At 35.3% G+C, this 15,731-nt stretch overlaps 1 protein-coding gene across 2 annotated transcripts in view; it reads right to left on the reverse strand.

The window, feature by feature from the left end:
* Positions 1-15,731, reverse strand: part of VPS13B (vacuolar protein sorting 13 homolog B) — a 312,128-nt gene that overhangs the window by 130,672 nt on the left and 165,725 nt on the right. For both annotated transcript variants that reach the window (XM_087706818.1, XM_087706819.1), the window contains exons 32-33: positions 13,390-13,516; positions 11,415-11,558 (exon numbers count right to left, since the gene is read on the reverse strand). In XM_087706818.1, coding sequence (XP_087562944.1) covers positions 11,415-11,558; positions 13,390-13,516 — 271 coding nt within the window. The remainder of the gene's footprint in view (positions 1-11,414; positions 11,559-13,389; positions 13,517-15,731) is intronic.

Genomic DNA, 15,731 nt, shown 5'->3' on the forward strand with positions numbered 1-15,731 from the left:
GGACTTTATTGGAATGGTGACAAGGTCAGGTCAAGGTAAACTCCCAATTTCCATTCCTGAAGGTCTCAGCACTTTCTCATGCTATCAGTATTGTGACATGTAATAGATATTACTTTTATCTCTACGAATAACATTATATTTATTTATTTATCATTTGTAGGGCCACCCATCTCACAACAATGACTCTGGGTGGTGTATAAGAGAACTACTAAAACATCTGCATATAACCCATGACGTCCAAGGTTAAAGCAAAACAAAACAAAAACCAATCAGAAAAACCACATCAACAGCAGAGCTTGCCTTACCATCTGGCTCCAAAGCCTCAGGAAACAGTCTTCAAAGCCTTGAAAAAGGCTAACAGGGTTGAGGTTGTTTGGATTTCCTAGAGGAATGCTTATTCCACAGGGCTGCACTACCACAGATAAGACACAACTTCTGGGTCCAAGAAGATGATATTGTTTAATGGTAAGACTCAGAATATACTCTCCTAAATAGATCTGGAGGTTGAGCAGATGTAATGGAAGGCAGTCAGCCCCAAGCTGTACATGGCAAAGGATGGGGTTATTTGTAGCCCTGCCTTCCCCCACAAACATCTGCCACCCCACGGAGTCTCAGAGGGAGGACATGCTCCAGGTTTCCTATTTTAAATTTTGCCACCTCATGAGATTGAGGACACGTGCCTTTTTTGTGGTTATCCTTGAAATGCTCTGGAATGTTCTTCCCCAGAACATACAACAGCCCCCAACTCTGCTTTAGGAAAGCTTTTAAGACTTGGCATTTTCTTTAGGAATTTGAATTCTGTGAACAAGTTGAATGGATCCACTTTTTATTCTTTTACTTATTGGACCCAATTGCCATCTTATATTTATATAATCTATTTCTTTATAGCATTTGGGTTTTTCCCCTCCCAGTTTCTGGTTTGTTTTTCTGTTGCATGCTGCCTAGTGTCACAATGTTTGAGTTGGGTGGCTTTTTACATTTATTAAATTCTGGATCAATTGCAGCTTCCAAATGTTCTTCGATGGTCGCTCCATGTACAGTGCATTACGGTAATTCAAACAAGAGATGGCTAAGGCTTGAATCATTATGAGAAAAGCTTCACTACGCAGGAACAGGCACAAGTGACTCACAAGGCAAACCTGTACAAAAACCCTCTTAACCACAGCTGCCATCTGTTTTTTGAGCAAGACCTGCAAGTGCCAAAGCTGGCATCATATCTACTTCATTTTGAGTGAGCAATTAAAGTTAATTAAGTAAGTGCTTGTCACTAAAAAATATAGGCCAGGTTTGCTGATCCTGGATTCATTTGGTTTCATTTGTAAAATTCGTGATTTGCAATTGTTAGAACTCAACTCAACTTACAACTCAGGGCAGTGTACATAATACTTTAACCTCCTATTTTTCCAACAACAACTTGTGGCTGAAGGAGAGTGACTGAGTCAGTCATCCAACTGGCTTGTCTAAGGGAAGACTAGAATTTACAGTCTTTAGACCAGCAATGTAAGTCCTACAGCAAATGGGCTTTCTCATCAATAGCATATATCACTGACACTAGAGAATAATCTAAAACATGAAGACAAATTCATTTTTCTTCTTTTCTTTTTTAAAAAAAAAGTATGTGTAATATTTTAGTATAAATACTGGCTACTTCCTTCTGTATATATTGTGCTTGACCAGTTTTCTAAATATATATATTTTTTTAACCTACCTTGCAGTAGGACAGACAAGGGACATATCTAGACAGCTGCAAATCTTCTAGAGCGGGGTAAAGTAACTGCATTCTATGGAGGCAGCAAAACCTTTTAAAAATTTAATTTGTGAGATGTATTGCTTGCATTTGCTGCCATACACAATATCTACATTTTTAATTTTAGTAATCATTTTCCTAAATCTAAAAATTACAATTTGAAGAGATTACAAACTCCAACTACTAAACTAGTCTTTTGAATTTTACCAAGCTCTGCCACATTTTATGCAATAATCTGATAGACTTTAAAAGACATTGAGCAGAATGTTAGGCTACTATATTAAAGTTAGAGACAAAAGAAATACTATCCCCACAACAAAGAGCTGATTTCAGATAATCAAACAAAATCTGGACTGAGCCCAATCGTGCACTTAACACTCAGGTTAAAACTGCTTGATCCATATGGGTTAATTCTCAAACACATTGGAAAAATAAATAAAATAATTAGATTAAGTTTTTTAAAAAGCTAGAAAAATGTACTTTGGCTGAAGTACCTTATCTTTTAGATTTTTCATTACCTGGGTTTCCAACATTTTTCTAAGGGAAAATCATCCCCTGGGGCAATTACTATCTTGGTCAGGAGCCAGTATGTGAGATTTTACAACCAAAAAGAGTAAATGTTAAGTCTTTATCAACAAAGAATTACATAACTTCTAGAAACAAATGATTATCTTGTGAAATAACATAAAAATGCAAGTTCACTGGGGGCGGGGGTGTCATTACATCTGAAAACTGTGAGCTAAGGATTTAGAGTCACTTTTGATTTTTACAAGAAAAAAGATAAAAACAGACTACCTTAAATTCCAGGGCTTGTTCTGCCAACTAATAAGAGCTTAAAGTGCTATCTGCTAGATATTTAAGAGAATAGAGATGGTTAGTTTACAAACCACTGAAGGCACCTCTACATTTTGATGATGCTTCATGATTCCAGCTAATAAAGCTAACATCCATTCCTGTACTTCGAAGCCTCGACTGAGAAGGCTGTTCACCATGAAAAGACCAATTGTATGAACAACTGAAATGTTTTGGGGGGGACTTGAAATTTGGGGTTCCTCTCAAACTCAGATTTTGTCAGCCTTTCCAAGTAGGCTGACTTAGAAACAAAACCAGATGAGCTAGTTCTACTTTATTGTAAGGCTACAATCTTGCAAGTGTGACAGCAAAAATCCCCAGCTTTTACAGCCTGACAAGTTAAGAAGGTTAGTTTCTCAGTTTCTTTCTCTGCCTATGATGTAGCTGCAGAATGATTAACTTTGCCATCAACTATGTATGTTACCTTATTCATATTCAACACAGAAATCAATGACAAATGCTTGTAAGCAGAGGTGGGTTGCTGCCGGTTCGGCCCGGATCGGCTATACCAGTAGTAGCGGAGGCAAGAGGCCCCGCCCACCCGCATACTTCTGCGCATGCACAGAAGTGTTGCATGTGCACGCAAGCACACACAGGAGCCAGTAGTAAAGAAATTGACAACCCACCTCTGCTTGTAAGTGTCCTAAAGATTCCATATGAGACTGTATTGCTTGTCTTTCCTTGCCTAATGGAATAGTGCCTAGGCCTTAACAAGCTAAAGATGAACACTCAATATACTGTCTCTCCTGGTTCAAGGATGGACATTCAATACATCTCAAGTTAAAAAAAAAATTAACACTTGAAACACAGAACTATATAGGAGAAGCTCCTACAGAATTACAATATTTTATGACATCATATTCAATAACATCATGTTTGGTTTCACACTAAAACAACTTCTTCAGAGAGTGAGATGGTGGGAGACAATGATTCAAGCATGGGGTCGATTGGTGAATTTGGGCCAGTCATTCTCTCATAATTCAACCCACCTCACAGGTTGCTGCTGTGGGGAAAAAGGGAGGGAGCATTAGGTACGTCACCTTGAGTTGTATTAAAAAAAAGGTAGGATATAAAAGAAAGAAAGAAATGTAAATGGTGAAGCAATGGTGTTAAACGAATAAGCAAGCAAGCCAGCCTGCTGTTGCATTTTAAAACTAAGTGCTGCTTTCTCACCACATGGTTACTTCATGGGGGCTGCTTTTGTATGTGGTTATGCCACATAATGGAGTATTTCTGTGGATTGCTTCTCATGATATAGAGTTTTCAAGTGGCTTCTTAAAACTGCTTCCACGGAACAGTGCTTTGTGTGCATGCCAGCTTCTCATGAGAATGCGACCTTGCCACATGCTTTGCTATCCCCTCCCCAAAATGTTCTGTCTTTGAACTGATTCTGTATGCCAGCTGTTTCCCAGAGCAAGCCATCTATAATGGTTTGCTATGTAAGGCAATTATCATGTAAAGACAATTTCAAACAGAGTTTTTGTGGTGATTTCAGCAGGTAACATATGATGAGTAGTGACCCACAGCAGCCCCTCACCGTGTTGTTTTTGTGCATGCAGTTTAAAGCAGCTTGTGATAATATGCAGACAAAACTAGGAAAGTTTGCTGCATAAAATGACTGCTTGTATATTATTTTCCTTCTGTTCAATCATATCAGATTCTCAGAGACTGTCTGGACAAGTCTCTGCAAAATCTACATCAATAATGCAGAGAGAAAATTGCGAAGGCTCTGACTTCAGGAATTCAGAATAACTTTATGATATATCTATAATAAAGACAATAAGAAATCTGTATCTAGTCAATGAAAAATTTAAAGAACTACAAAAGATACCAAAACAGGAAACTCTACAGTATTATAGGTTTATTTTGGAATTGTGATATTACTTTCTTTTGCTTATCTTCAAAATGTTCTGCAGAAATCATTGTCAAGTAACTCAATCATTCTTGACCCTTGACTCAATAATATTTAAAAGGAATTTGCCCACTTATACTTATATTTCAGCAAATCTAGATATTTGCATAAAGCCACAATCAGATGAGTGAGAAGGTACATTCACAAATCTGATTTTATATTGCTTTTTCAAAGGGTTAAAATTATACTTTAATTGCATAACATCCATCACCATGGCAGCCATTGAACGTGCGTATAAATTGTTTAAGATTACTGAATTCTGGGAATGTAATATAAACTGGAATATATTTACTTAATTTTATGGAGAAATAATAAGAAATATAATATATATATTGAGGAATAAGATTACTTGGCATTAAGTAATAATGATTTGAATATGTAACAGAGCCATGAGCCATCATAGAACAGTGACCAAAGAACATTCGTATCACTTAAAATCTATCAATTTATCAATTCACATATTTAGCACAAATTACAAACCACTACGTCAAGATTCCAACTAACGAACCCAAGCAAATTAGAATTCTGAGACTGGCATCTTCATCAAAGGACTTCTTTATTGGGTACATCATATTAGCATGATTAAATGTACTCAACAAAGAAGTTCCTTAAGGAAGATTCCAGCCTCAGAGTTCTGATTTGCTTGGATTCGCTAGTTGAAACCTTGACATACTAACTGATATACACTTTTAATACTTTTTAATATCAGTGTTTAAAAAACTACACAGATTTTTGCAAAAGCCCAGTGAAACTAGCACAAAACCATTATCTAACAATTTCTGAAACTCCTTATTTAAAAAAAAAATCTGTCACATATCAAAGAAATGTCACTTTATAAGAGTCAAAAAAATTTATCAAAGAAACTTCCTTATATAAAAATAAGTCAAGAGCCCACTGAGTCTATGGACCTCAAAGTGGCTTAAATTTCATACATGAATTTAGTAATATAATATACATAAATTGTAGTCTATAAGTTTTTTGTCAACTCGCAAAGCATTCCTGACCTGCTCTCGAGTTGCCATAGGCAGGGTGATGGGCATTGGTAAGAACCCTACATTTACATGTTGACCATCTTACTATCTAAATTATATCCATGTAATCTATAGTATCTACAATTTTTTAATATTTCCAAGATCTTAAGAACAATTTACTTTAATCAATAAAAATGTGACTAGTCCTGATTATTCATCTATTTAACAATACAGAACTTGAGTGGATCACTTGGGGTCAAGTGATATATAAATGTAGTAATACTTTTAATTATGTCTATAACATTGTTGTGCTTCAGAACAGCTTCCTAGACACTAGTTACAAACAGGCTAAAAAACTGATGCAAATTGGAGGAAGGAGGGAAGACATACAGGCAGCCTTATCATGGAACCCATTCTTAATCCTTCTACTCCAGTTTGCCCAGATAAATTCCCCCATCTTATTGCAACTAAATTTTGCCTTAACTCTCTCTCATTATTCTCCCCAATCCAAAAAACACAGAGAATCTATACTGCAACCAACAAGCATTATTTGAGTCAATTCTTGAACTCTTTTTTTAAAGTGACCTAGAGGAAGGGTTGCTTTGCATATGGTTTTCTCCGACTGTTTTCAAGATTGCACAAATGAAGACAATCAAAGTTCAGTTTTTAAGCTAGGTAGTGGCATTAGATTAGTAGTTTTTACAAAGAGTACAAACTGCCACATGGAAATATTCTGTGATGAATATGAAAGCATTTGCAATGAGTAAAATATAAGAGTTCCCCATCCCTTAGCATACCACAGTTGCTCTTAGCAAAACCACATACTCTTCCCAATTTATGGGAACTTTTGTTCAGATTAAAGAAAATGAGACTTTAGATTTGCAAACAAATGAATGGAAAAAAATTCCCCCAAGGAGGTGTCAATTCTTGTATTGGAATACAAGAATACAGGAGGTACTTGTAATAAAGCCCACTGACTCTCCCCAGAATGCAGAAGAGAAAAAAGGACAGAAGAAGCTTATCTAGTGAGATCTGCATTTGGTTATAAATTAGTGTGTGGTCTCCTTTGTACTTGCAGACGGCTAGTGGTTCTACACCTGCTCCTCACAGAAGATATTGTAGAAATCTGATATTTGTGGATCATTATAGAACCAAGAAACTCCTGGTATTATCAACTGCCCCTCTGTCTACTTCTGGAATAGGACACTGCTGCAACTGGTATATCATAGCTTCTGATCACAGCTGTTATATGCAATACAAAATTTAGAATAGTCTTCCTTCCTTTCTTCAGATTTCAGCTTTAAACTTCCAGAAACTCAAACTCACATTCAGGAACTACAAACTTCAAGGACATGCTGCCAGTAGACATATTTGCTGTCATAACTGTTGAAAAAAATCATCCTGCTACAAAACACAGAAATGTATACATATAAGCTTCCATTTCAAAATTTAAGAGTTTTCTCCCAACTCTTAAATTACCATGCTTTTACCCATTATTTTTCCAGCCTTGATCCCTTGTCTGAGAAGAGCTATTTCCCAGCTCGCTAGTTTCAGCATTTACAAAATACAGCCTTTGTATAACTTTTTAGCATCCTATTTTGCCCTTAAATAAAAATTATAATAACATAATATATATGGATAAAAATTCATGGCTTTGCTTCTGAAAGTCAACTGCAAGATTTGAGGATGCTACAGCAGCTGAAAAAAATCAGGCTTAGATTACAGGACCCATAAACCAGTGTTTTTCAACGCTGGCAACTTTAAAGATGTGTGGGCCTCAAATCCCAGAATTCCCCAGCCAGCCTGTCATAGACCATAAATTATCCACAAAAATTAGTTCATAATTTTTTCTTCTGAATTGTTCGGAGAATTTGTAATTCTTTTACAGAATTATATTAATGTGCAATCTTTACGAACTTTCTAACTTATCCTGAGATCTACTGATACGGCATTTTTAATAGGAATAAAGATAAAGTAATAAGTAAACAGACAGTGTAAAAGGGATTCATGGGTATGTCAAAATTAAGAAGAAACATGGCTATTATTCACTTGAGATTGTTTCTTTAACATGAAATGGAACATAGTCCCTGATCTATTAGAATAGGTAGAATACAGAATATAAATACAATTGCAAAAGCCTAGTAGCTGTACTACTACTGCCCTTGGTCTTCAGTGCAATCCAGGATTCTTTCAGACAAGGTACAGCCAAATATAATGAAAGTTGCTCAACATTCCACTACTACTTTTTCAATTATTACAAAACCCTATACAATATTTTTGACTTGATAAAACTATTCTGATGAGCTTGTATACTTCATTATAGGTACATACAGAGAAGACCCAACAGCAAGAGAAAAGGATGATCGCTACAAAAGTTATTTATTTTCACCCACTAAATAAAAATTTACTATTCTGGAATTATAAATTTGTACCTTCAATAATGTACAAATATTTTTCCCCAGAAGCTAGTATACAAGAAGGTTTAACTCAATCCTGTATTACTTGCTTATGTATAAGTTAATGTTCACATTTTAGCATAACAAAATTAAAATCTTTGCTATGTTAACTGAAACTAAACGATCCCACAGAAATATCTCGTTCTGCTTAAATACTTTAATCTCAATGACAGATAAACAAGCAAAAATAAACTCTAAAGGAATGACAATGTTAGAAAAGAAAGTCCAATCAAAATAAGACAACTGTACAAGAATAAAGATCTGAGAAATATAATAGGAAATACTGGAAAATTCAGAAATTTACATTTACATAAAATAACATTTGTCCTTTAGCACCTACATAGATCAAAGAAGAGCCATTTTTTGCCTTAATTATGTGGTTACTCTCTAACGTTCTACACAATATGTTTTTTATTTTGGTAAAATATAAACATTTAATTTACTCTATAACACTGGTTTAAAACGTATACATATACTATTTCTTACATATGGTCCTTTTGGAAGTGGGTTTAATATGATGATTACTGGATATTTGTGAACAAAGTAATTACTACTTCCAGATCAGTTAGACAACTTTTAAAAACAAACTTGTTATTCAATTACTGTAATGTAGCTTCAGTCTTCAACTTTTATCCTTTTGTAATGTGTTGTACCACAAAATTTCTAAGTGATGTTTGAAATTCAGGTATGCAACATTATGTAGGATAATTAGTGATAAGGTTTAAGTTAGTACAAACAACTGAACAGGAGTTGAGAAATAATTTGTAATTCAAACCATTAACTCCATCTAAAGACTTCTTGGTTCCTGCACTATTTTACTTTGAATAGTAGTATCTGATTTCTAGTAATGATCTCTTATAAAGTCCTAAAATGTCCCTTTTTTGCTGATGTTTACATCATGGTGTTACATTTACAGATTTATGTCCTCTTTTAGATTCTGCATTTCTTAGTCAAACTATATAGAAACCTTGATCATAAATCAGCCCAGTCCTCTGAGTAATTTTGTTGCTTTTCTTTGAACTTAGGATTGTAGAGGTCTCAGAAGACTATGTGTTGGAGGATATGTTTGCAGATGATAGAAGATGGTCTTCCTTTGCTGGAAAAGAAATGTGAAGGAGCTCCTAATGGGAGTTGAGAAATATATAGCAAAGGAAATATAATGTTGGCTTTATTTCTTTTCCTTCTTGATACTCATCATTCAGAGAGTGTCTAAGTGGGGGAGTGAAAATGAAACAAAGGTTCTTTGCCATAAAATAAGTTATAATGGCTCAAGATAGGAGGAATTGCATGAATAGGCTCTATCGTGAAATGGAACTTGAAGAGCAGTTTTAGGTTACTTATATATTAAAACCATTAAAAGGGTCAATCTTAAAAACTGCCAATGAGCAGAAATTATTTTGCTTCTTCTTTGCTGGACTATAGCCACTGTAATCATTTCTAGTAAGAGAATGATTTTGTGGAATAGCATTGTTCAGAGGCAATGATAGACTATTTTAGAAGTCCTGTTTATCAGAAATAAAGAAATAAGCCAGCAATTATTTCTATTTATCATTTATTCCCAGCAAGAAATGAAGGAGTCCCCAGTTTTTTAGACCAATGAACATTTAATGAGCAGTTTGAAGGTGCCTTTAGAAAACAGCTGATTTGGTATAGCTTGCTGTTCCAAATATGATTATGGAAATATTGCCAATCCCTCTAGATCCCCAAGAAACTTTATAGTATCCAGTTTCCTTTTATTTTTATTTTTGCCTGAGCCGGTGGGCACACATTGAAATAATACTCTGGGCCAGTAACCATTTAAATGTTTCTAAGAATGCTTTGGGGTGCAGAGTCAAGCAAACACAAAGAGCCCTATGTATGTTTTGTTTAGCGTAATTTTAAGAACTAGGATACCTCACCGGAACCTCTACAAACAAGCCTAAGTAGTAATGAAAAGGAAATTCAAGATTATGATTCTGGCTTATTTGAAAGGGGAAAAAAGTAGATGGCATTTAGGATATTATTGTACAGAAATGTTCATTCTTAAAGTACATTTCTTAGGCTTGGATTTACAAGAGGAAAGAAAACTATGTTTAGAACAAGATTAATCAGTTTGGCCTAATGGAGTTTAGCCTACTAGGAGATTCTGAATACTAGTTCCACCTTAGCCATGAAAACTGCTTGGGTGATTTTGGGCCAGCCACTGTGTCTCAGCCCAACTCATCACACAGTGTTGTTGTTTGGGGGGAAAATAGGGTTATTTGGATTGATAGATATAAACCTCAACCTAACTATACTAAGTAGTCTTCTGAATTTATTCCACAGAGCCTGGCTTTCTCTGATATCCCAATGAATGCTACAGAATTTATGCAGCTAATCATGACTATTCTGTATGTGATACACCTGAGACTAGTGCTCCTGTTCAGGGGTTGTGCCATAGTTAGAATAGGAAAACAATTTCTGGTAATGCAATTCTAATGCTTCAATTGAGCCTCAGCTTGGAGAAAGGTTTAACTATAGTTTAAACTACTAACTACTTGCTTGTTCCTCAATTGTACAAATGCACAAACCAATTGGAATAATTTTACTATAGCCAATAGCTGAAAAGAATGAAACCAAACTCTTCATTTCCTATGATCAGGTAAACAAAATGTAGCCAAGAAAATACATTCAGAAGACAGGGTCCCTACATAGGTAGTCCTCAACTTACAACAGTTCACTTAGTGACCGTTCAAAGTTACAACAGCATTGAAAAAAGTGACACGACCATTTTTCACACTTATGACTATGGCAGCATCCTGGGTTGACATGACTATTTTTCACACTTATGACCATGGCATTGCCCTGGGTTGCATTGCCCCAGGGCAATTTGATCATCTTTTGTGACCTTCTGACCAGCAAAGTCATCAGGAAAGCCAAATTCACTTAACAATGGTGTTACTAATTTAACAACTGCAGTTCACTTAATATCTGTGGCAAAAAAAGTCGTAAAATAGGGCAAAGCTCATTTTAAAAATTTCTTACTTAACAACATAAATTTTGGGCTCAATTGTGGTCAAGGACTATCTGTATATCCCAGTGGTGGGTTCTGAATCCCGTTCCAACTGGTATGGTTGGAACGGGCCCGGCAGCATCCACATGGACGTGCGCAAGCCTCCGCGATGTACCAGCTGCTCCACAGGTGCTGTATGCATCATGCGCGTGCGCGGAAGCCTTAAAAGACAGGTAAGGAGCTCAGGCAGGCAGGTGGACCATCCGGAGCACTGTACCGGAAAGGTATCCAGTGCTCCGGGCAGGCTCCGGTATGCCTGTACCGGGGCGGACCACCTGCAATCCACCACTGGTATATCCCAAAGGGGATTACTATACTGAAGTACTTTTAGACATAATCATGATATGTGTAACACATATTTAGGAAGCATATACTATCAATAATAAAAATGTTGGAAATTGGATGATAAAGCATATAGTTGCTTCCAAAAGTCAACCGATAATACCTCTGCAGCTTTATTGGAAGGCTCCAATCCAGACATATTATCCTGCATTAATTGTTGTAGGAGCTGTAATTGAGCAACGCTGAGGAAGAAATCCAGACCTGTTGTCATATTCACTTCCAAAGAATGTCCACATACTAAAATTTCCTATGAAAGAAACAAGTTTGCAAAACAAATTCCATTGGTTAGCATCTTATTCTTGACATTTATATAATTTTATTTTTAAGAAAGACAATATAAATTGTTTATATTCTCTAAATTGTTTATTAACATTTTCTCTATCTCTTTCAGCAGAAAAGCACAATGCCCCATCTGTAAAATAAAATCAAGTGGAGGAGTGATGGAACGTCATACAGCTAAGGTTCCAGCAGGATATTTAACGATTAAGTTGCTTTCTCTTTGTTTCATGTATTTCATGTGTGAGGTCCTGTTACTTTGTTGTATTAAATTCTGGGCTGTCAAGAGACCTTATTCATTTTCTTGGCAGAAAATTGTAATTCTCCTTTTTCACAGAGATGTATTTGAGTCTACCAGCATATCTTAGTTTATAATGAAACTGTATTTTGCAGTTCACAGATAGCTGATTCAATTGATTTGTAGCTGTCTGCTAACATTTGGAGCATAGATAAATGACCATTGTCCCCTGGCTATTATAACCCCCACACAAAGAAAACAATCATGACCATGTTTTAGAAATTAATGAAAGGAGAAAATAAACAGATTTGCTTACTAAGCAGGAAGTCATATCCTCTTGTTATAGAAAAATATGTGTATATTCATCCTTAGTAATCTGTGGTAGATCTCTCCCTTTCTTACTGAATATCCAAGGGAGTAGATTCAAGAAAAATTAAAACAGCTAAAGCATTTACATTCCTGAACAACAGGAACAGAAAAATTCATCTGTTACTTTGTACTATATGCTTTCCCTGTTCATCTAAAAAAAAAATTCAAACTCTTTTTTTCAGCAGATATGTAACAGCAGTGGAGATTGGGGCCATGGGCAGCGGACTAGGGCAGGCTTCATATAGAGCCAGTGGTGGGATTGAATTTTTTTTACTATTGGTTCTGTGGGCATGGCTTGGTGCCATGGCATGGCTTGGTGGGTGTGGCTTGGTGACCGTAGCAGGGAAAGGATACTGTAAAATCTCCATTCCCTCCCCACTCCAGGAGAAGGTTATTGCAAAATCTCCATTCCCTCCTGATCAGCTGGGACTCTGGAGGCAGAGAATAAATGGGGGTAGGGCCAGTCAAGGATTCTCCAAACTACTCAAAATTTCTGCTACCAGTTCTCCAGAACTGATCAGAACCTGCTGAATACCACCTCTGTATAGAGCCATTCAGTTCTATTCCTGGCCATCCCCAGATAGAAAATCAAGTACCGCAGCTACAATCCTTTTCCAGAAAGGATGAGAGCCCCAAACTTCTATGCAAAGTTTGAAATGAACTGACGGGAGCTAAGGGGAACAAGCAGCTGGATGCCAAAACTTTCTTGATGAAAGTTTGAAAAAAAAATTAAAGGGAAAATAATCTGCCTTGAAATTGTATTTCCCATGGATGATCTAAAATTACGCCTTAGCCTTCTTTTTTATAAAAGAAATTATCATTTGGGGTCCTAAATAATCTGCTTTCCCAATGTTGACATTTAAGGATTCTTAGATTGATCTTGGCAAAAGATGCTCAGAAGCCTGATTTAAACATAATTTTGGCCATGGAAAATAAAATGGCATTCCTTGTGGTTGGCATCTCAACTTAAATCCAGTCAATTTTCATTTAAAAGCAGAATTTATTATCCATTAGAGATCTAATAGATGGTGACAATGTTGAAGGATTCAACAAACAATTCTGCCTGGACTTTTTGTTCTGGCCCAACAGGTGCATACTACACAGTATTTTTAACACAATTTCATGTATCATTTTAATAATTAACAAACATGCAGATATAAAGATCATTGATAAACATCTCATATCTAGTACTGACCTCTGTGTGTAAATTCTCTGGAGAAATTACTTTTGTGAAAATGATGGCAGGAGCTGCAGTTACCCGTACAGTAAAGTCTGTTAAAATTGGAGTTAAAATAGCTCTTCGTTCTTGATGATGTTTTATGCTAAAAAATAAAATGGAATAAATGTGCACTAAATGATAAACTCTTATGGTTAGAAGAATGTTCCTTCATATCTGTAAATATTAATTTCTTAACCTAGCAACATTACAGAAAAATGTCTGCTGTGAACTATCAGAAATTAATACAATACTGTTACAATAATGGTCAGAGAACACACACACACACATACACAACTGAGTTGAGAAAATGCTCTAAGATTATTTTTTAATGCTATCAATATCCAACATAAACATATAAATGCTATTCCATTAGAAAATATGTAATAAGTATATTTATAAATATATATTTTAAATACTATATACAATTTTAAATAGTCATATTAACTGATACAGTATCCAGAGAAAGAGAGCACTATTCAACATTCGTTGCCTATTGGAGTCCTATTTCTGAATCAGCTAAATTAGCTTTGCCGGATATTTAAATGTTTCTCTGAGAAAAGAGGCTAAAGCAGGTATTGGAATTAATGCAACTGTTAAAATAAACTGAAGTGAAGACACTATCTTCAGATCTGAAGGTTTTTCCAGTGGTTCTAAAGAGATAACAAGAAATAAACCCATGCTTTCTCTACTAATTTTCCTACATGGTACCACTCTTTAATGTTCCCTTAATTTGACCATTTGAGTATCATCAGTGGGGAATGGTATAATGTAGTATGATCATCTAGGCATCTGTTACATATTTATCTTTGAAACAGAAGGAACATTTGAGAAATACTAAAGTATATGACTTCTTTTTATACATCCAGCTTCGAAAAAAACATTTGTTTCAAGTATAGTACTGAGAAAACAAGTAAATAAATGCTCCAGAATATGTACCCACAAAATAAGTATTAGAGATACAAGTGACCATGTAAACCCTATAACAGAAAATGAATAAAATGGTTCTTTCCCTTATATTCTTGAGGGAGCTACCAATTAAGTTATTAGGAATCATGAATGAAATTAATGCTTTTCTGGCCTTAAAAAAATAAAATCCATTTTTCTTTGTAGCTTATATCCATGCCCCTCTTCTAAATCAACAAAGCCTTGTACAATTAAACACACAGGTAAATTTTGCCAGAAATCTCAAGGCACAAAAATTGATAATATCTTTTTATCAGACCTCTCCTAGGATTTTCCAGCCTTTTTATGTTGCTTCTACATGCTGCATATTCAGTGTGGTTAAAAAAAGGAGAAAAATATTCTGGAACCAGCTGCCTTAGAGGAATATTTAGACAGCTTCATTAGACATTTGGAATATTTCAGAATAAAACCTTAATGTTACATGTATACTTTGACCCAAACCTCAAGCACATTTTATCCCAAATTTGCAAGGGCAGCAAGGATCAAGTCAAATCAAAAGAACAAAACATAAAAATACTAATCCACAGAAAAATACACTATTATTTTATTTTCTTATTACAATTGTCTTGATGATGTTTAAATGTTTATGTAGATTACTCACACATAACAATAATAAACCACAATGATACATTTAATACTGTTGAACAACAATAGGGATTCTGCCTATCCCAAGTCCTTCCCCTTTTGAAAGGACTTTAGACGGATAAAAATGGCAAATAGAACCTAACCATCTGGTTGATTGTGTGATCAACCATCATAATAACAGTAGCTGAAAGGCATTCTAGGTCATTTAAAATACTATCATTGGTCTATTCAAATCTAGATACCAAAGACTTTATATATGTTTAATATGAAGAATTTCATATAGGAATATCAATATATTTCACTTCATCTAATTAATAAGTACAGTGAAGACTTTGTTTAACTTTTAAGACCATACACTTTTCGGGTTTTGATTCTTTTAAGTCAACATAAAAGTTAAAGGGATAGTGTGATCACAAGTAAAATACTATTATACCACTTCCATTAAAACAATTGACTTACAAATGGGCCTTAAATTGCTATTTATATGGATCGTATTTGAGAAGTGATGCTGAAACTAAAACTACAGCAATGTTGAAACTAAAAAAATGTACGGTAGATATATTTTACCAAAAAACCCGCTGTGAATGATTTTGCCTTAACTGCACAAAAAAAAGCTACATGAATAAAAAGAACCCTTTAGCAAAACCTGCCATGTGTATGCATATGTGTAACAAAATCCCACCAAACTGAACTTCTTGGAAAGTTATGGTGAACTGAAGACAGTTCTGCCTCTGTGAATTGAAAATAGCCTCAACTACAGCAAAGGCCAA

The sequence above is a fragment of the Thamnophis sirtalis genome, unplaced genomic scaffold (genome assembly GCF_051295495.1).
Source record: "Thamnophis sirtalis isolate CommonGarterSnake01/CBP01778 unplaced genomic scaffold, rThaSir2_p1.2 scaffold_2, whole genome shotgun sequence".
Lineage (NCBI taxonomy): Eukaryota > Metazoa > Chordata > Lepidosauria > Squamata > Natricidae > Thamnophis > Thamnophis sirtalis.